At 52.7% G+C, this 21,692-nt stretch overlaps 2 protein-coding genes across 6 annotated transcripts in view; one reads left to right on the plus strand and one right to left on the minus strand.

The window, feature by feature from the left end:
- SASH3 (SAM and SH3 domain containing 3) overlaps positions 1–18,209 on the plus strand; it is a 29,747-nt gene extending 11,538 nt beyond the window's left edge. The window contains exons 2-8 of the mRNA XM_073360635.1: positions 881–976; positions 1,656–1,805; positions 3,591–3,732; positions 5,725–5,888; positions 7,609–7,815; positions 15,289–15,439; positions 16,079–18,209. Of these exons, the coding sequence (XP_073216736.1) occupies positions 881–976; positions 1,656–1,805; positions 3,591–3,732; positions 5,725–5,888; positions 7,609–7,815; positions 15,289–15,439; positions 16,079–16,257 (1,089 nt within the window). The 3' untranslated portion in view covers positions 16,258–18,209. The remainder of the gene's footprint in view (positions 1–880; positions 977–1,655; positions 1,806–3,590; positions 3,733–5,724; positions 5,889–7,608; positions 7,816–15,288; positions 15,440–16,078) is intronic.
- A 559-nt stretch (positions 18,210–18,768) lies between these two features.
- ZDHHC9 (zDHHC palmitoyltransferase 9) overlaps positions 18,769–21,692 on the minus strand; it is a 39,147-nt gene continuing 36,223 nt past the window's right edge. For 4 of the 5 annotated variants that reach the window (XM_073360630.1, XM_073360631.1, XM_073360632.1 and 1 more), the window contains one exon: positions 18,769–21,365. In XM_073360630.1, coding sequence (XP_073216731.1) covers positions 21,261–21,365 — 105 coding nt within the window. In that variant the 3' untranslated portion in view covers positions 18,769–21,260. The remainder of the gene's footprint in view (positions 21,366–21,692) is intronic. The other variant, XM_073360634.1, reaches the window with a different exon arrangement.

Raw genomic sequence — 21,692 nt, forward strand, 5'->3', positions numbered from 1 at the left:
ATCCTACTGCTCAGTTTTCACATGGGAGAAAAAAATCTCCATAAAGAAACACCTATAATAATTGATGGAGACTTGAAGTGACACATCACAGATTGATCCTCTGCCTTGTCTGGTAGATGTGACTCAGAGCAATCCCTGGAGTTGACATGTAAACCAGCTCTTGAGCACACATTCTGCAGGACATACTACACCAGTGATACCTGTTGAAAACACAGAGCTACAACACAGCTCCAGTAACTTGTGACTGCCCCAGTGTGTAAGGGACCAGGTATAAGCAGTCTGGCCTAGCGGTCACAGCTGGGAAGCAGTGATCAGCCAGGGGAGGGAGGCTGAGGCTGGAGGGACAGCAGAATTGACATTAACTGTATTGTACTGCGCAGCCACGAGGTGGCACCATGGCACATGCCGTATCTGAGCACACTACCACTGCACCTGGCCGCGCCTTGCGGGCTGGCCTGGAAGACAGTGCCTCTGCCCTCCGATAAAGGGAGCGCTGAGGCCAGGTTGTATCTGGTACCAGTCAGACCAGCCAATTATGGCCCTGCTACCCCCATGTCTGAGCAGTTCCTGCGGGAAGGGAAAGCCCTCCAGCCAGGGTGGGGCCAGGAAGGGGAGGGACGACATGCCAGAGGTGGGAAAGGGCCTTGCATGATGGGGACAGATGTGCTGAGCTGTGGTCTGTTCCCGCCCTGTGCTGGGGGCCAGGCTCCAGAGAAAGGGCAGAGTGTAAAGGAGGGGGAGGCCCCTGCCGAGTGTCATGCCAGGGTGGGCAGGCCCTGGCCAGCAGGCGGCGTTCAGCGGGAGGGGGCAGGCCCTAGCCAGCAGGCGGCTCTCAGCGGGATGGGGCTTGCTGGCTCATGCTGTCCCTGCTTCCCCACAGCTCTCCCTGCAGCGCTCCAGCAGCTTTAAGGATTTCGCCAAGTCCAAGCCCAGCTCCCCCGTGGTGAGCGAGAAGGAGTTTAACCTGGAGGAGAATGTGAGTATCTGCACACTGCACCGCAGGGAGCAACTGACTGCACCCACCCTAGCCATACGGCGTGCCCGCTCCCTGCCCTCAGGGAAACCCCTCTAGCCCCACTCACACAGGGGGACTAGCTCCTGCCCAGTCCCAGCTCCACACCAGTCCGTGCCTGACCCAGGCCCACATAGCCCCAGCCCGGCCTCACCCCACCTACAACCCACTCGCCCCTTGGGCTCCTACAGCCCCAGCTCCACCCACCGCTCCACACTCAGATGTGTATGGTCCATACACTGCACCCCTGTTCTAGGTAGACAGCTTCTCAGAAGAGTCAGAGGTGCCCACGACACTGACTGCTCTCTGCGTGGCACTGTTCCCCAGGCTGGCACGCACCTGCCGGCGCACCCCCATCATCTCTCAGCTCAACACAGGGACAGTGTGTGGCACAGGTGGACTCCTGGTGCTCACCGAAGACATGCCTCTTCCCCACAATCAAGTGCTTGGGCTCGCCCGTGTGGGGCACTGCGGTTTCCCTGTAGAGAGTTCTGCTCAGGGCATCCTCCCAACCCCCATGCGGCAGCCCAGCTGGCTCATCCTCCCTTGGTTTGAGGAGCAGAGAGAAGTGCAGGGCACTTACTTCTCTGGCTCTGTCCCCCCCCCCACACACACTTCCAACTGGCTGTGACTGTCCCTGCAGATTCCTGAGGATGACCCAGCCAATGCACCTCCCGATGACACTGGGAAGAGCAGTGGCATGAAGCTGGGCAAGAAGTGGAGAGCCGTCATCTCCCGCACCATGAACAGGAAGATGGGCAAGATGGTGGTGAAGGCGCTGGCCGAGGGGAAGGTAAGGAGCAGGGTGCCAAGTCTCTGTGCTCAGATCCCAGGGTGTCAGCACAGGACAAAGGCCTGGAACTCAGAGAATCCACAGAACAGAAAGGACCAGTGCCCAGAGCGAGCTAAGATGGAGCTGGTGCCAGCTTGGCTGCCAGCCCAGCTCTTCCCTGGTGGCTCCTGTACAATCGAGGTTTTCATTTTCCAAAGCAGAGTTCCCAGCCCTTCTGATTGCAAAGAAAATCTTGTGAACATGACCTGATGTGCTAGGGCCTGCCTGAGCCTGCAGGGGGCAGCCCACCCAGCAACTCCCTCCCCAACGGTAGTTAACTCTGGTGCCTACCGACGACAGTGTGATGGCAACACTTTCACTGCTGCTCCTTTTAGGAATTGTGGGATCCTGAGCGAGACTTGAGTATGAACATTCTTGCCTGTCTGACCTCTAAACCCCTGCGGGTGGGGTTCCTCTCTTAGTTATGCCTCTAGTGCAGGCATGTGGAAATAAATGCCTGCCCTGCCCTGGTGCATGAGAACAGATAGCACCCGCATGCAGGTGGTGGTGGGCGGGGGACTCCCCGCTGGCTCAGGCTACATAGTTATCCTGTAGTTGGGGCAGAGGGTGCTCCAGCCAGCCTGTATCTCACCATTCCTGAACCAGTGTCCCATTCATTCACCCCACCAGCTCCTCTGAGGCAGGGCACGGGCTGGTGGCTGCATGGCAACAGGGTAGCTGTTCCCGGTGTCTGACTCTCCCCTTCCAGAGAGAGTGCAACAGTTTATTTGATCACTCAGGTTCTGCTGCTTGCCACCCTTCACTGGACAAGCACCCGTCAGATGAGCTGGCTTTCCCCCCTCCCCTCCTCGGGCCCGCCTGACTGGCTTAGGGTTAGCAGGTTCCCCATGTGGGGTCGGAACCTCTGCCCTCACCTCTGGAGCTTGTTTCATGCCAGCCCCTTTTCACCTTTGTCCTCTGCCCTGGGCTGGCTTCCTGCAGCTCTCTGCCTAGCTTTGGATCAGGTTGGGGTTCCGCTCGCTAAGCCATTCTTCCAACTCTGAGAGCAGTCTCTACATCCTGGAGCGCGCACTCCCCATACCAGCCATCCCCTCCCTGAGATACTCGCCCGGCTCATTGCAACTTTAGACTAGTTCTTATCAGGCCTTCTCTGAGCCCCTCGCTGTCCCTTTCTATAAGCAACAAAGGTGAGCTCAAACTTCTGTAGCAAAGTGATTTTAAACTTACCCCAGCACTCTTCATCTCCCGCATGACTAGCCCGTGTCCACTGAAGGCTGGGTGGACAGTGTGAAGCAGCCAGGCCACAGCAATCCAAACAAAGGCAGAGGAAATGGGATGACTAGACGAGAAGGTGGGGAAGGGGGGCTGACAGCTCTAGGTGGACACTTCCCATCCACTGACCTAGACCACCCCCCTCCAAGCAAGTGAAACAGGAAAGTGAGCCCCTGGCTCCTCTTTACTCCACCACTCAGCATCACTTGCTGCCAGGAGAACCCCCCTCTGATATACCTGGACCCAGTTTTCAGACCCAGGAGTCCCAGGTCTGTGGATTCCAGATGGTGATCATGCTCGGAGCTCTCCCGTTGCTCCTTTCTGTAGCAGCTAGCCCATGTGCTCAAGGTGGAACCCAGCATCTGTGCCCACTGGACACAGAGAGCCAAGCTTGGGCCCTTGTTACATTGCTTTTGTGACGGTCTGAGTACCAGCCCCTCTAACACAGCCATGCTGCAGCCTTGCAGCCCCTCTGCCCCAGCCTGCACTAATTGCCTTGGCCTCTGCCTGCAGGGAGAAGTGGGGGAGGAGGGGTCCATGTCCCCCATGTTTCTGGACAGCAGCCTGGAGGAGCCAAGCCTCGAGAAGATGCCCTTGTCGTACGTGGAGCTGGAAGAGGACGTGCACACGCCGCTCAGCCGCCAGACATCCAGTGGTGAGCGCAGGGGCCGTGCTGCTCAGTGGGAGCGGGCGGGGAGGGGCATTTTCACATGCCACCATCCTCCCAGCTCCCCTCCCAGGGCCAGCTCTCTCCAGGCACCTCTGGAGACAGGAGAGGGCCCACCCCCAGCAGGAAGGGCAGAGGCTGGAGCAGTCTCAGCCTAGCCCACATGGACACAGCACCCTGTCACCCTCTGGCGTTGCCACTTGACTGTGCTCCCAACCCAGAAGGGGTGAATCCTCTTGACTGTTCTTCCCCCCTTTCCCTGCCAGCTCAGAGGGCAGCCCCAGGCCCCTGCTGCTAGGATGACCAGATGTCCTGATTTTATAGGGACAGTCCCGATTTTTGGGTCTTTTTCTTATATAGGCTCCTATTACCCCTCACCCTCTGTCCCGATTTTTCACATTTTGCTGTCTGGTCACGCTACATGCTGCCTGCTCCAGGGACAGTGCGGCACAAGGGCCGACAGGGCTTCAGTGATTGCCAGCACCTCTGCCACACTTTGGCCTCAGCCTCGTTGTGGCAGAGCCCTGGCCAGGGAGCTGCCCTAGGCGAAGGTGGGAGAAGCCACCTTCACACTACCATGGCTGCAGGGGCTCGGGGCTGGCTCAGTTCATCTGGACAGAGTGCATCTCCCATGCGTTTAACCTGCTGTAACCAGGCTCAGAGCCACGCGCTCAGGCTCGCATTTAGACCTTGCGGCTCCCTCACTACCCCCAGACTGCAGCGCCCTGGCTGCAGCCGGCACCCGTCCATGCACACAGGTGGCCTTAGAGCTGTGTACAGAGCTGGGCACAGACTTGGTGGCAGGGGTTTGTAAATGCAGCGCGTGTACATGCCCTTTGGGTTGCCAGGTGTCTGGTTTCAACCAGAACGTCTGGTTGAAAAGGGACTCTTGTGGCTCCAGTTGGAGCTGTGGGGGATGGCGCCTGCAGGAGCGAAGGCAAAGCAGTCTGGCTGCCCATGCGCCTAGAGGCTGCAGGGACCTGGTGAGCATTTCCTCAGAGCCGCAGTAAGCGCTGCCGGGATCCCGCATCCCTTCCTGTACCCCAACCCCCTGCCCCAGCCCAGAGTCCCCTCCCACACTCCAAACCCCTCATCCCCCACCCCACCCCACCCCAGAGCCCACATCCCCAGCTGGAGCCCTCACCCTCCTCCGCATTCCAAACCCCTGGCCCAGCCTGGAGCCCCCTCCCACACCCCAAACCCCTCATCCCCGGCCCCACCTCCAGGCAAAGCCCTCACCCCCACCCCAACCCCCTGCCCCAGCCTGGAGCCCCCTCCCCCACCCCAAACCCTTCATCCCTAGCCCCACCCCAGAGCCCACCCCCAGCTCAAAGCCCTTACCCCATCCTGCACCTCAACCCCCTACCCCAGCCTGGTGAAAGTGAGTGAGGGTGGGGAAGAGCGAGCGACGGAAGGAGGGGGATGGAGCTAGCGGGGGGTGGGGCCTCGGAGAAGGGGCGGGGCTTCAGAGAAGGGGCAGGGTGTTCGGTTTTGTGTGATTAGAAAGTTGGCAACCCTCCGTGCCCTACACACTGTTCATGGGGTTGTGGGGGAGATGTCGGGCAGCAGAACCTCACCTCAGGCCCTCAGCAGCCTCGTCCTGCCTCCTGACCCGGTGTGGCGAGAAGTAGCTGCGTGTTCCTTCACAGTGCAGAGAACAGGCAGCAGCAGTGCCCCGGCGGTGACGGTCCCTTGCGGAGCAGGGGGAACCAGCTCTGCCCACCGTGGGGGAGGGGCACCCCTGAGCCTGTGTTAGGTGCGGATCTCACACGTGTCACTGGGGCTCTTGCTCGTTGGCAGCTGGAGGGTTGTGGCAGGCGCAGCGGAAACAAACTCCTCAGCCCAGTGCAAAGGACAGAGGCACAGTCACTTACCTAGTCACAGGCTGCCCTTGGGTGGGGCCAGCTCTCAGGAAAGGGAAGCAAAACCCCTGGCCTGGCTGGCACAGCAGGAGAGGCTGACATCTTGCCCCTGCTGCAGGAAGTGAATTGGGCTGCACCAGCCCCTGCACCACAGGCAGCAACCGCGACAGCATGAGGCTGGAGGAGCCCAGCCTGCCCTACAGTGGCCCTTTCTGCGGGAGAGCCCGGGTCCATACCGACTTCACACCCAGCCCCTACGACAGGGACTCGTTGAAGCTGCGGGTGAGTAAGGCCCGACCGGCTGGGGCAGGAGGAAGGCGGGTGCAGAGAGAACGATCTATTACTGAACACACACCACCGGGTCCACACGCACTTGGCCTCAGCTCTGCCCCGGCTCAGCTGGATGAGCTGCTGGCTTTGCTGGCAGCTCAGCTGAGTGGGTGGGGGCTGGGCCTTTACCATAGCTGCCCATTCTCCTGGTGCAAATGGAAACAGAGTACAGGAAGGGCCCAAGACTCCTTTGGCAGTGCTTCGTGTGTCATTCCCGCGAGACATGACTCCCATGCTGCACAGGTGTAGGTCATGCCACAAGGCGCCAGGCGGCGTGAACTGGGACTAACACCCCCTTCCCGGCTCAGCTGCTCTCCGGGGCCTGGCCCAGTGCATAGACACCCCATGGCTCAGGGGCTGGACAGGCCCAGCTGCTAGGAGAGCCCTCTCCAGCCTCACTGGGGCCTGCATTGCAGCAAGCAGGATCACCCCCCAGGCCCACTGTAGCCATCACAAAGGCACAAGCCCAGGCTGTGCCCCGTGGCAGGCCCCTCCTGGCAGCTCCCTGGGCAGAGCAGAACTCCACTGCTGGGAGGCTGGCTCTGGTGCTGGCTCTGCTGCCCCCACCAGCCCAGAGCCCCACCAGCCACCCCCACTGGCTAACAGGCTATAGAAAGCTCAGCCTTGTAGACTGGGGCCAGCAGCCCCAGCACCCAGCCCTGTGCCCTGCAGCCAGGCCCCGCTATATCAATCCTGCAGCACAACGGAGTCAGAGAACAGCTGGCTCCCCAGGCACACAGAGCTGCTGAAATTACCCTAGCCTCTCCCCGTCCTCCCAGTGCCCAGAATAAGGGGGGAGGGGCTGGGTCAGGGGCACACCTTACTCTGCCCCCCTTCATCACAGCACCTGAGCATCATGGGTTTAGGCCTCATGGGTTTCTCCTCCCACCCTCCAGGCAGCAGGGCCATAGCCCCAGTGTACATGGGGGGATCAAAGCCCAGAGAGGCTAATGGGCCTGTCCAAGGTCACACAGGGCCTCTATGGCAGATCAGGGAATTGAACCAGGGGCTCCCAGTTCCTAGGCCAGTCTAGTCCAGGGTGCTGAATGGACTCTTGGGAACACTGCAGCCTTGGCATCAGGGCAAGCAGCCCCAAACCAGCCTCTCACTCCCAAAGGCAGAGAGGAGGCTTAGAGCCACCTCCCACCCACAGATACTGGGCCTCAGCAAGGCTCTTCTGCTTCAGTCTCTGCTGTGTGCTCCCACTGGCTTAGCTCCTCAGGTCTCCCCTGGCGCTCCCACCCCCCTGAGCAGCTGGCTGGTAGGGTACTAAAACGCCAGCACCTGGCTGAGCCCCAACCAGCACTAGAGGAGCTGACCCAGCGGGTGCCAGTAGGGAAAATGTGGGGCAAAAAAGCTTGGCAAAGGCAGCCCCAGCCCTCGCCTTCCTCACTGCAGGGGTACGAGAGAGGACGACACCCACCCCCAACCATGGGAATGGCTACAGACGGGCTCCAGGGAACAAATGCCAGTGCCTTTGCCTGGCTGTCCCCCGCAGCACATCAGCTGTCCTGTGGGGGGCCAGGCCCCACCCAGCTCCTACCAGTGCCACTGCTAGGGGAGCCCGTGGGCACAGACCCAGCAACAACAGCGCAGGTGGGACAAGCGCAGCCCTGTCCCACCTGCCAGGGGTAGAGATTCTCAAAGGGATTCCTCTTTGTGTCTGGCCCAGAAAGGGGACATCATCGGGATCATAGAGAAGCCCCCCGTGGGTACCTGGACGGGGGTGCTAAACAACAGAGTGGGCTCCTTCAAGTTCATCTACGTGGACATCATCCCCGAAGAGCCAATGCCAGCTCGCAAAAGCCGGGGGCAGAGCAAGAGCAAGCGGCCCAAGCCCAAGACCTTACACGAGCTGCTGGAGCGCATAAACCTGGAGGTGAGAGCCTGGCCACGGGCTCTGGGGAAGGGGAGGACAGGCGACCTGCACAGACAGACACCAGCGGTAGGGTGACCATACTCATAGACAGACTCATAGATATTAAGGTCAGAAGGAACCGTTATGATCATCTAGTCTGACCTCCTGCATAATGCAGGCCACAGAATCTCTCCCACCCACTCCTGCAATAAACCTCTCACCTATGTCTGAGCTATTGAAGTCCTCAAATCATGGTTTAAAGACTTTAAGGTGCAGAGAATCCTCCAGCAAGTGACCCATGCCCCATGCTACAGAGGAAGGCGAAAAACCCCCAGGGCCTCTTCCAATCTGCCCTGGAGGAAAATTCCTTCCTGACCCCAAATATGGCAATCAGCTGAACCCTGAGCATGTGGGCAAGATTCACCAGCCAGATACCCAGGAAAGAATTCTCTGTAGTAACTCAGATCCCACCCCATCTAACATCCCATCACAGGCCATTGGGCCTATTTACCATGAATAGTTAAAGATCAATTAATTGCCAAAATCATGTTATTCCATCATACCATCTCCTCCATAAACTTATAGAGTTTAATCTTGAAGCCAGATAGGTCTTTTGCCCCCACTGCTTCCCTTGGAAGGCTATTCCAGAACTTCACTCCTCTGATGGTTAGAAACCTTCCTCTAATTTCAAGTCTAAACTTCCTGATGGCCGGTTTATATCCATTTGTTCTTGTGTCCACATTGGTACGGAGCTTAAATAATTCCTCTCCTTCTCTGGTATTTATCCCTCTGATATATTTATAGAGAGCAATCATATCTCCCCTCAGCCTTCTTTGGTTAGGCTAAACAAGCCAAGATCCTTGAGTCTCCTTTCATAAGACAAGTTTTCCATTCCTCGGATCATCCTAGTAGCCCTTCTCTGTACCTGTTCCAGTTTGAATTCATCCTTCTTAAACATGGGAGACCAGAACTGCACACAGTATTCCAGGTGAGGTCTCACCAGTGCCTTGTATAATGGTACTAAAACCTCTTTATCTCTACTGGAAATACCTTGCCTGATGCATCCCAAGACCGCATTAGCTTTTTTCACGGCCATATCATATTGGCGGCTCATAGTCATCCTGTGGTCAACCAATACTCCAAGGTCCTTCTCCTCCTCCATTACTTCTAATTGATGCGTCCCCAGCTTAGAACTAAAATTCTTGTTATTAATCCCTAAATGCATAACCTTACACTTCTCACTATTAAATTTCATCCTATTACTATTACTCCAGTTTACAAGGTCATCCAGATCCTTTTGTAGGATATCCCGGTCCTTCTCTAAATTGGCAATACCTCCCAGCTCTGTATCATCCGCAAACTTTATTAGCATGCTCCCACTTTTTGTGCTGAGGTCAGTAATAAAAAGATTAAATAAGATTGGTCCCAAAACCGATCCCTGAGGAACTCCACTGGTAACCTCCCTCCCGCCTGACAGTTCATCTTTCAGTATGACCCGCTGTAGTCTCCCCTTTAACCAATTCCTTATCCACCTTTCAATTTTCATATTGATCCCCATCTTTCCAATTTAACTAATTCCCCATGTGGCACCATATCAAACGCCTTACTGAAATCTAGGTAAGTTAGATCCACTGCCTTTCCTTTGTCTAAAAATTCTGTTACCTTCTCAAAGGAGATCAGGTTGGTTTGGCACAATATCTACCTTTTGTAAAACCATGTTATATTTTGTCCCATTTATCATTGACCTCAATGTCCTTAACTACTTTTTCCTTCAAATTTTTTTCCAAGACCTTGCATACTACAGATGTCAAACTAACAGGCCTGTAGTTACCCGGATCACTTTTTTCCCCCTTTCTTAAAAATAGGAACTATGTTAGCAATTCTCTAGTCATACAGTACAACCCCTGAGTTTACAGATTCATTAAAAATTCTTGCTAATGGGCTTGCAATTTCATGTGCCAATTCCTTTAATATTCTTGGATGAAGATTATCTGGGCCCCCCGATTTAGTCCCATTAAGCTGTTAGAGTTTCGCTTCTACCTCAGATATGGTAATATCTACCTCCATATCCTCATTCCTATTTGTCATGCTACTATTATCCCTAAGATCCTCATTAAAGACTGAGGCAAAGTATTTGTTTAGATATTGGGCCATGCCGAGATTATCCTTAACCTCCACTCCATCCTCAGTGTTTAGTGGTCCCACTTCTTCTTTCTTTGTTTTCTTCTTATTTATATGGCTGTAGAACCTTTTACTATTGGTTTTAATTCCCTTTGCAAGGTCCAATTCTACTTGACTTTTAGCCTTTCTCACTTTACCCCTGCATGTTCTGACCTCAATAAGGTAGCTTTCCTTGCTGATTCCTCCCATCTTCCACTCCCTGTAGGCTTTCTGCTTTTTCTTAATCACCTCTCTGAGATGCTTGCTCAGCCAGCTTGGTCTACAACTCCTGCCTATGAGATTTTTCCCCTTTCTTGGGATGCAGGCTTCCGATAGCTTCTGCAGCTTTGACTTGAAGTAATCCCAGGCCTCCTCTGCCTTTAGATCCATAAGTTCTTCAGTCCAATCCACTTCCCTAATTAATTTCCTTACTTTTTGAAAGTCAGCCCTTTTGAAATCAAAAACTCTAGTCGCCGATTTATTTTTGTTAATCCTTCCGTTCAGTTTGAACTGAATTAGCTCATGATCACTTGAACCAAGGTTGTCACCTACAACTATTTCTTCTATGAGGTCCTCACTATTCACCAAAACCAAATCTCAAATGGCATCCTCTCTAGTCCGTTCAGCAACTACTTGATGAAGGAATCCATCAGCTATTGCATCTAGGAAAATCTGAGCCCTATTATTATTACTAGCACTTGTCCTCCAGTTTATATCTGGGAAGTTAAAGTCTCCCATGATCACGCAGTTCCCATTAGTATTTACTTCATTAAACACATTAAAGAGGGCTCTATCCATACCCAAATCAGATCCCGGTGGTCTACAGCTCACCCCAAGCACTATCCCAGGGGAGGCTCTAGTAGTTTTCTTCCCCATTGTGATTTTTGCCCAGACGGACTCGGTCTTATCCATTCCATCGCCTCTTATTTCTTTACAGTCTACCTCATCATTGATATACAGTGCTACTCCGCCACCTTTGCCTTCATTTCTGTCTTTCCTAAACAGCACATCCCCTTCCACACCTGAACTCCAGTCATGACGACTACTCCACCATGCTTCTGTTCTCCCTAGAATACCTGGTTTCACTTCCTGCACCAGTAGCTCGAGTTCCTCCATTTTGTTACCGAGGCTCCTCGCACTGGGGTACAAACATCTTCATTTTGCTGTTTGGCCTCGCTCACATTCTTCACTCGATTTACACACAGACATTCTATCACCAGTATCACCTACTAGACTGGTATCCACACTGCCCTTCCTCCTTATGGCCATTCTCCTACCCACGGCTGTATCCCTTCTTACTTTGTTTTCTTCCCTCTCAGTGCTAAAATCCAGCATGGAGATTACGTCCTGTTTTGGCTGGGACAGTCTCTTTTTTTAAGCCCTGTCCCGGCCACCCTGACTTTTTTTGGCAAAAGCGGGGTGCGCAGGAACAGGGTGGGCAAGCGGGTATGCCAGCCCCGCCCAGGGAGGGAGGCAGGGCTCAAGCAGCGGTACTGACACCAGCCCCAGCCTCGTTCATCTCTCATACCAGTGACAGCTCTGCCAACCTGCTCCATAGGATCCCTGCACCATTCAGTGCAGCCACAGCGAACACGGGGAATGAAGCTGCAGTGCAAGGCGTCAGAATGCTGCAGTTCTTATCTATAGACCACAACACAAACTATGGCACGTCTGCTTAATCATTTGTTCCTCATTATTATCATCACACATGCCCCATTACTAAACCCTCCCCAGTGGATATTGCCAGCTCCAGGGGGCAGAGTTAAGGTGGCCTGGGATGGGGGGCGGTGTACCTTTAACTTTGTATTTCCTGATTTTCAGAGGTTTAAGTTTGTGTTACCTTAACTCTTCATTTGCTGGTTTATAGAGGTTTCAATTTAACCATTCTTGATATACTGCGGGGGACACTAGGCAGCCTCATCTCTGCATTAACTGATTAAGTAGTTTATTTAGTTTTTAGATTAAATTCAATTTTCACCTGCCCCCACATTTTCAGCTCTAAAGCTGCCACCAGCAATTATATTGATAGTGAGTAACAATGCAGTAGAAACTGCTAGGAGGTAGCTGGAGGTTTGGGTAGCCAGGCAGAGACAGCTGGAAATTCTGGCACCTGAGAAAGAATGGGAGGCAGTTGGGATTGTGGAATAAACACATCAGCTTGATCTATAATATATAACTAATGGAAGAAAGGGGAAGTTGATGGAAATGAATTTAAATAAGAAGTTACGTGTTGTAGAAAACTGATAAGGGAAGCAAAGGGACACAAGGTGAACTCAATTGCCTTCAGAATTAAGGACAATAAGGAATTTTTCAAATACATTAGGAACAAAAAGAATCCCGATAATAGTATTGGTCCATACTAGAGGGAAATGGTAGAATTATCAATAATAATGTATAAAAGGCAAAAGGTTTCATTATCTAAGGAAAAATAATGATATAGTCTCATCATATTATGACAATAGCACTCTTTCCATTTCAGTAGTATCTCTGGAGGATATTAAATAGAAGCTATTAAAGTCAGACATTTTTAAATCAGCACGTACAGATAACTTGCATCCAAGAGTTTTAAAATAACTGGCTGCGGAGCTCACTGGATGTTAATGTTGATTGTAATAAGTCTTAGAGCACTGGGAAAGTTCTAGAAGACTGGAAGAAAGCTAATGTTCCAATTTTTAAAAAGGGAAAATGGAATGACCTGGGTAATTATAGGCCTGTCAGCCTGACATCGATCCCACCAAGATAATGGAGTGGCTGATACAGGACTTGATTAATAGAAATTTAAAGTAGGGTAATGCAAATCAACATGGCTTTATGGAAAATAGATCCTGTCAAACTAACTTGATATCTTTTTTTGATGAGATTATTATCTTGATCAACAAACTTGTAGTGTTGATGTAATAGACTTCTGTAAGGGATTTGACTTGGTACCACACATTTTTATTTAAAAAAAGCCCTAGAATATCATCAAATTAACATGGCACACATTAAATGGATTAAAAATTGTCTAACTGATAGGCCTCAAAATGTAACTGTAAACAGGGAATCGTCATTGAGCAGGTGTGTTTCCTATCTGACCTTTTTATCAATGACATGGAAAAAAAGTATAAAAATCACTGAAAAAGTTTGCAGATGACACAAAAATAGGGGTAGTAGTAAATAATGAAGAGGAAGGGTCACTGATTCAGAGTGACCTGAATTGCTTGGTAAACTGCGCACAAGCAAACAATACGTGTTATATTCATCTGGGAACAGAGTGTGTTGGCCATATTTACCGGATGGGGGACTCTGGCCTGGGAAGCATGAATTCTGAAGGAGATTTGGAGTTGTGGCAGCTAATCAGCTAAACACAAGCTCCCATGATGATGCTGTGGCCAAAGGAGCGAATGTGATCTTGGGATGTATGAACAGGGAATCTCAAGTAGGAGCAGAGAGGTGATTTTTCCTCTGTATTTGGCACTAGTGCGACCGCTGCTAGAATCCTGTGTGCAGTTTTAGTGTCCTCAGTTCAGGAAGGATGTTGGAAAACTGGAGAAGGTTTAGAGAAGAGCCACAAGAATGACTAAGGATATAGCTACACTGTGCTAAAAGACCCATGGCACCACGTCTCAGAGCCCGGCCAATTGACTGGGGCTGTGGGGCTAAAAAGAGGAATGTAGATGCCTCTTCACCTCCCAAGTCTACTCTGCTATTTTTAGCCCTGTGCACCCGAATCAATTGAGCCGGGCTCTGGGATTCAGTGCCATGGGGTATTTTATTGCAGTGTAGACATACCCTAAAAGCTTAGAAAACCTGCCTTAGAGTCACAGATTCAGAGAGCTCCATCTGTTTAGCTTAACAAAGAGACGGTTAAGGAGTAACTTGATCCCAGTCTGAGTATCTACATGGGGAACAAATCTTTAATAATGGGCTCTTCAGTCTTACAGAGAAAGGTCTAAAATGATCCAATGGCTGGAAGTTGAAGCTAAACAAATTCAAGCTAGAAATAAGTTGTAAATTTTAACTGTGAGAGTAATTAACCATTGGAACAATGTAGCAAGGGTCATGGTGGATTCTCCATCATTGACCATTTTTAAATCAAGACTGGATGTTTTTCTAAAAGATCTGCCCTAGGAATTATTCTGGGGCAGTTCTCTGGTCTGTGCTGTACAGGAAGACAGACTAGATGATCACTGTCAGGGTTCCCTCCCCACTCTGAACTCTGGGGTACAGACGTGGGGACCCACATGAAAGACCCCCTAAGCTTAATTCTACCAGCTTAGGTTAAAAACTTCCCCAAGGCACAAATCCTTTCCTTGTCCTTGGACGATATTGCTGCCACCACCAAGTGATTTAGACAAAGAGTCAGGAAAAGGGCCACTTGGAGTTCCTATTTCCCCAAAATATCCCCCCGAGCCCCTTCACCCCCTTTCCTGGGGAGGCTTGAGAATAATATACCAACCAATAGGTTAACAAAGTGAGCACAGACCAGACCCTTGGGTTTTTAGGACACTAAAAACCAATCAGGTTCTTAAAAGAAGAACTTTATTATAAAGAAAAAAGTAAAAGAAGCACCTCTGTAAAATCAGGATGGAAAGTAATTTTACAGGATAATAAAAAGATTTAAAACACAGAGGATTCCCCTCTAGGCTCAACTTCAAAGTTACAAGAACAGGAATAAACCTCCCTCTTAGCATAGGAAAAATTCACAAGCTAAAACAAAAGATTTCCTTGCTATTACTTACAATTTCTGTAATTTTAGATGTATCATTTCAGTAGGAGCTGGGTTACCTGCTTGGTCTCTCTCTTTGTTCCGAGGGGGAACAACAAAGAGAGCACAAACAAAACCTCGCCCCCCCCCCAGATTTGAAAGTATCTTCTTTTCTTATTGGTCCTTTTGGTCAGGTGCCAACCAGGTGATTTGAGCTTCTTACCCCCTTTCAGGTAAAGGAGGGATTTTATGCTACCCTTAGCTGTATGTTTATGACAATCACAGTGGGCCCCTCTGGCCTTGGAACCTACATCTGTTCCTGTTAATCAAATTGACAACAAAATAGTTAATACTGACAAGGGTTAAAGGCCATGATAAGACTAGCATTGGCCCTTGGAGTAAGAGGGCCATTCAATACCCAGCTGGCAGATCTCACTGCAGTGGTCACACTGTTCCTCTTTGCACAGGGATTTTTGCAACCTCATGTGCTAGGAACAGGGTTTTTAAATGAAAGTTGAGATTCTGTAGTCCAAGTCTGCCCAGGGTGAAGCTCTCAGCTGAGGGATACAAAGGCTAGATGAGTGTCTCCAAGGATATACGCTCTACAGGCTTAGCTGTTGTGTGAGGTTGATTGTCTCTGTCCCCAGGAGCACATCTCCACCTTGCTACTGAATGGCTACCAGACCCTGGATGACTTCAAGGAGCTGCGGGAGACCCACCTGAATGAGCTAAACATCATGGACCCCCAGCATCGTGCCAAGTTGCTCACAGCTGCTGACCTGCTGCTGGACTATGACGGTAAGAGGCAAACACCCGCTCTGCTACCTTCCTGCACCCAGAGACCTCTCCCCTCTGGGCAGTTGCTCTATAACAGCCAGTAAGCTCCAGGCCAGGTCTGGCCCTTCCCTGGAATCCACCTGCTGCTATTGGCACAGACATCCACCGTTCAAGGACATGGGAAGCAGAGGAGTTTGCAGGCGGGCTGTATCCACTGACTCTTAGCCACTAGGACAGACTTCCCCTACAGGGCCCCAGCTGGCAGCCAGAGCCAGGAGTGCCCTGCATTTTACCACAGCCAGTGTTCAAATTACATCCCACATGGCAACTGCTCTGCCAAGGAGCCACCCCAGTGCCAAGCAAGGGCGAGCCACCAGGAGACATCCTAGCTGCAAGCTGCTCTGTGCACCTGGGGGAGAAGCAGCACAAGTGACAGAATAAGCCAGGGGGCCTCACCCAGTGCAGCTGGCTAGATTTAGAGCAAGTCATATCTCATTACCCAGAATGCCTCTGCACAGCCCCTAAGCATGCAGGGAGCAGCCTCACCCTCCCACCCCCAGCTTGGCCCAGCCAAGGGCAGGCTGGGCCCTGCTCAGAGCTCCCTGGGAAGCAGCCCATGCCCTTTAGCCTCTAACGCTTTGGCTTCTCTCCCCCCTGCAGCGGCCAGTGAGGCTGAGGAAGGAGAGAGCTCGGAGCCGCAACCTTCCACCTCAGACCCCAAAGGGGACATTCCCCGCGACTCGGGCTGCTTCGAAGGATCTGAGACACTGGAGAGTGGCCGGGATGAGATGGAGCTGAACAGCACAGAGGAGCAACTTCAGACCCTCTCTCTAGAATAGTCCTCCTGAGCCTGCCCCCTCCCTGCCCCAGCACTGTCCTCCCAGCACTACACCACATCAGGGACTGAGCCTGCAGAGCAGGGAGGACAGGACATGACACCCCAGGGGCACACTCTACCCTGACCAACATCTGGGGAGATTCCTGGACCACAGATGACCACCCCCATGCTGGGAACACTCATGTGAGCCCTGCAGGGGAAGACACTGGGGCTGTTTTATGGTTCCATGGGGCAGCTGCCTAGGTCCCCACCCCAGGATACATCTCCCCTTTGGGAGCTGCACGGGACCCCTCTCTGCACTCCTATCAAAGACAAAGGATCTGCTTCTGCAAATAGCTCAGCCTCCAGCATCTCCGTTAGAAACTCCAGCCTCAGAGCCTGTGCATTAGCCATGAACAGGTGTTTTCCTGCCCCTCTGCCTGGCACCCACTGTGGTCTGCTCACACCCTCTGCCTGGCCTTACCAAATGGCCGAGGCCTCAGTCAGCAGGACACCCTTCGAATGGGAAGGATCCAGGAAGCTCCTGGGCAATGCAAAGCCACACAGTTTATCCAAGAGGGTGTCTGAGGCTATGCAATGGGAGATGCCCACTTTCAGCTGAAGCTCCCTGGCATCAAAGGCTCTTTGCAAGGGAGGCTACAGGTAACCTAGGAGCTGGTGCTAACAGGGTGAGGGACCGGGAACTGAACAAGAAGTGAGACCATTGTGTTTCTAATGCAACTCTCAGGGTGGTGGAGGGGGACAGACAGCAGAGCAGGGCGATGGGTGCCACACAGGATCCTCGCCATCAAGACTCAGCAAGCGCTGGGAGCCGAAGTCTGTAGCCTCCCAAGCTGGCATTCCTCAGAAAGGGGCGAGTCCCTTGCAAGGCAGAGCCTAGCCATGTGGCGACCAGCTTGGCCAGAAAGCAGAGGGTTTGGCTCCAGGGGCTTTGCCATTCCTCGTCACAGGACATTGAGTTATTAGAAATACGGCCAGGCTGCAGCAGCTCCCCCAGCCAAAGGCGCGGGCCAGCTCACTACAGCAACAGACCAGGCCATCGCTCCAGCCTGCCACACATGCCCACTGAGGCCAACCTGGCTCAGGCCAGCAGAGACTTGTTTGGGAAGCTGGTAGGAAAGACAGCACCTTGTGTTGGAAAGGCCCTGCATTGTGCTCGCAACATTCCCCAGTGTGTGGCCATTCTGCCTTCGTGTGGGCAGAGTCCTCGCTTTGCAGCGGGCGCTGTGCATTGGAACAGCTGCCTTGGGAAGGCACACACTGCGTGTGCACCGAGGAAGCCGATACTGACTTGGTTTGTTTGAAGTGATCCTTGGTGCTTAGTCCCCGGGCCCACAACTGCTCAAGAGCCCCCTGTGCAACAGAGAATGGGGGCACCCCCAATGTGAATTCATGTGTTCCCTACAGAGCTCACACCCCTGTTCAGGGCTGTCCCTGACAGACTAACACTGCAGCGTTGGGGCACGTCGATTACGGATGCAGCTGATGGATGCAAGAGGGTGCTGCATTAAGAGCAGCAAGAGCCCACCTAGCTTTAGACAGCAAGCAGGTTGGGTTCTATTGGGGCTTGTCCCAGGGCAAAAGGGCTGGACCAGCTTTGGCACAATGTGGCTGCACCAAGAGTTCTTCGGTTAGCTTATGTTAAAAGGGCAGGAAATAGTCTTGCACTGGAGCTGCACCCATATGCTGTTACCCACAGAATATGCTGAGTGACTGGGAAATGGGCCAATTCCAGTCCTGGAGTAAAAGGCTACAACACCCACTAATGCTGATGGGAGATACATCTGCTTACAGCAGAGTCACCTTTGGCACCATGTCTGTGGCAAGCTTAGCCCTGAATTCCAGGACTCCTGTGCCCATAAAATCTCTGCCTTTCTGTTGCAGTAATGTAGGTTTGGGTGTTGAATTCACTCCCTTGTGCTTGACCCCAATAAAACATGCTCTAACTTGCAACTCTGTGTGTTGGCCTCCTGCCTGCACCACAGGCTTAGTGAAAGGGCTTGGGACCCTTGGGATCTCCCCTCTCTCAGGGGGAAGTTAGTACAAGGCCATTTTTCCTTGTGCTTCAGCCAGTTGGAAGACAGACCCCAGGTGGAGAGGATGCTGCCTCCCTCCTATCCCCCAGCATGCAAGATTTTCTTGGCAAAAGGGCTCCCCACTTCTACAGCAGGTCCAGGAGCCTTTGTTCTTCCTCTCTTCAGAACAGGTTTTTTTTTTTAAACCTGCTCCATTTTCTCCCCCACAATCCCACCGTGTGCAGCTAGCACAAGATCATTCTCAATCCCCACCCCACAAGCTCACCCAACCAGTTGACTTTCCCTTCAGCCACGTATTGCCAAGAGCTCCCCACAAGGGTGCGGAGCTGCCCCAGTGACATTAAAACACACTGAGTAAAATCTGAAAATATGGTTCTTTACAAACAGGGCCCAGTCCCTCTGGCTCTCCGGAGTAAGGGATGCCTCAGGAAAGAGAGTTGACAGACATACACAGGAAGAGACCACAGTTCAGAGGCTTTCGAACTGATTAGGATTCCTTCATTTGTTTAAAAAATCCAAAAAACAAAAAAAACTTCCTTCATTGAGAAACTTAACGGATCAGACAAGGAGCCACCGTGCAAGAGGTACCAGAGGGCCCCTCCAGTAGGCAGAGTTTGACACAGTACATCAGAAAATAGATTAGTAAAAACAAAAATACATTTTTTGCAACAAGTTTGAGATTTGGTCGGTAGCATGTTGGGGGCAGGTGGAAAAGTTTGGCTGTAGCCTCCAACACAGTCCCCAGCAGGCAGGGGGCACTAGCATGGGCAGGGAGTGGAGCACCACTGGAGTGGCAGAGCGCTGAGCCTATGCAGCCGGGACAAGTCCCACCCACAGGACTAAGGCTTCCGTGGGGAGGGATGTGGAGAGCCCAGAACCTGGCACAGGGTGGGTGAACTCAGAGGGGCCAGCCAGACTCAAGGCTCCTCCTCTGTGCTCTCCCAGCAGGGGAAGAGGGGACAGTTCTCAAGGGGACAACACACTCCAGCTGGAGCTAAGGGAGGCAGCAATTTTGAACTGTGCTCAACTATAGAGATGGGGGGGTAAGTGGGAATGCCTCTGTGCCTTCTACCCTGGCCATCCCACTTGCATCAAGCCAGCATAGAGTGGGAGCTTTAAGGCTGAATGGGACAAGAAGCCAGGCCACACAGCCAAGGGAGGAACAGGAAGGATCCTGCCCCCAGTTCTCAACAGTGCTGCCCTCAAGCCAGAGAGGTAGGGCAGCTCCAACCTCCCCTCTATTCTGCAGAGCACTGCCCTTCAGGACTCTCAGCATACACCTGCTGTACGGGGAGTGCTGGGAGACAGGGCACAGTGCAGGTCTCTCATGCTAGGATCACCTCCAATGCCAGCTGAGACAGACCGTTCTGAGAACTAGTTAATAACAGGCCAGTAAATGTGGGTCAAGATGGGGGGGCTCCTGCCTCAAGCTTGGGGGGAAGCAGGTCAGACGCCTCAGTGACCCCAATTCCTCCCTCCCTCCACGCCAGGGTCTCACCCTAGGACATACCACAAGTGGCGCGGAATAAGAGAATAAGAGTGCCCTCTTGAGCAGAATCAGGCATTTCCCCTAAGCAGAGACTGAGAATTACAACAGACAGACGGGAAGGGGACACCCCTCCCCCAGGGACGCATGGGGGGTGCCACAGAAGGGCTCCTCCTTTTAGCCACACCCAACATCTCTTGGTGGCAGACGGGAGGGAAGATGGCACAAAGGAGATGGCTAAGCTGCCTCACAGCAGCCCTCAAGCTGAGACTGGGAGCCCCCAGGAGCCTCGCTCATGCAGACAGGAGGAGAAAGGAGTCAGACTCCATAGAGTTCCTTCTCCCAAGGCAACAGCCCCCGTGAAAGGCCCGCCTGTCCCCTGCCCCAGCTGGCGGAACCCTTTGCAGCCAGAGCTGCTCCAGGTGGAAAAGCACGTGGGGGCCCTGGAATGCTGCATTGAGGCCTAGGCTCCTCCTGACAAAGGGAGTTCAGAGCCAACCGGGGCAGAGAGAGGGAAAGAGCTTTTCACCATTTACTTCAATGGGGGCACAGCCTCCCCAGCCAAGGGGTGGAAGCCCCACTGCCTGGGGCAGCAAACACAAGAGTTGACAAGGCACTAGGGAACAAATCCTGCCCTGGCCCCAGGAACAGAGTGCAAATGACCCAAGAGGGCTCTTCCCTCGTGATTCCCTGGTGCAACTGCTCTGCAGCTGGTGCAGGGTCCAGAGAGTAGCGAGCTCTGCCCCGGCATTGCTCTCCCCTGACACTCCTGCAGTGAAAGGTGCACTCCCCAAAGGGCAAAGGAGGCTGCCCACTCCATGATTGTTCAAGGACCTCTAATGCCTGCTAGTCACTAATGGGGAAGTTTGGGAAGGAAGCTACAGAAAACCATCTCCAGGTGGATTGCCTGCCCAGGTGTTTCTGGCCCTGTTGGCACCAAGACAGTATTTCCTGGCCACCCCACCACCTTACACAATAAAATAATGCCAGAGACGGAGGGAGAAGGGGGAGGGAGAGAGACGAACACTGCCATGGTCACAGTCACCTTCCCATCATGATTCCTCAATCCTGCCACTCCACTGCAGGGCAGCTGCCGACGTCAGAGATGACTGCTGGGGCAGAAAGAGAGGGCCATGGCCAGGCTAGCATTTAGCACTAAGGACCAACTGCAGAGTGAGAAGTCCTACTTCAGCCTGTTCCGAGACCAGCTGCAAGGGTAAAGGTCTGTACCAATGACTGACATGCTCTGCTCACTCTTTGAATCCATTGGCAATGACCTGGGCCAGGCGCACTCCTGTCCACAATCAAGGTGAATAAAGACTAAAGCAAAATGGCCATGAGGAATTGCCTGCCAGCCAGCCCATCTGCTCCCCTCAGTGAGGGGTGGTCTGCTTGCCTGCCAGCCAGCCGGCCTTCTCCGCCTGGCAATCACTTCTGGCATTGATTGGACAGAACAAACAATGTTCTCCTTTTGAGCAGAGGTTAGTGCTCAGTTGGCCCATCGTCCCGGGTCTGTGCTGGGAGCTCCACAGCAGAAGGTTGAGTCTCCTCTGGCATCCCAGTAGGGCTCAGCGGCAGCATGGGGACCTGGGAAGAGGAGAGAGTAATGGGATGGAGCAGACACTCCCAAACCCACAGTGTGTCTTTCCCTCCAAAACCACAGGCAATAGCAGTCTGCCTTCGACAACCCCGCCCATTGAGGTCAAGCAGGGATGGGAACAGGGGACGGGAAGGGCCCTCCTGCATCACTCAGTTCAGTCCCAGCAATTGCAGGCCATCCTGTCATGTAATCCTATTTGATTTATCAGGCTAGGCTGTTTGCCCCACTGCTCCTACTGAGAGACTGTTGCAGAGCCTCCTTCCTCTGCTTGTTAAACTCAGTTTGTTCAAGGACAATTTATCCCTATTTGTTCC

This window comes from Lepidochelys kempii, chromosome 9 (assembly GCF_965140265.1).
Source record: "Lepidochelys kempii isolate rLepKem1 chromosome 9, rLepKem1.hap2, whole genome shotgun sequence".
Taxonomy (NCBI): domain Eukaryota; kingdom Metazoa; phylum Chordata; order Testudines; family Cheloniidae; genus Lepidochelys; species Lepidochelys kempii.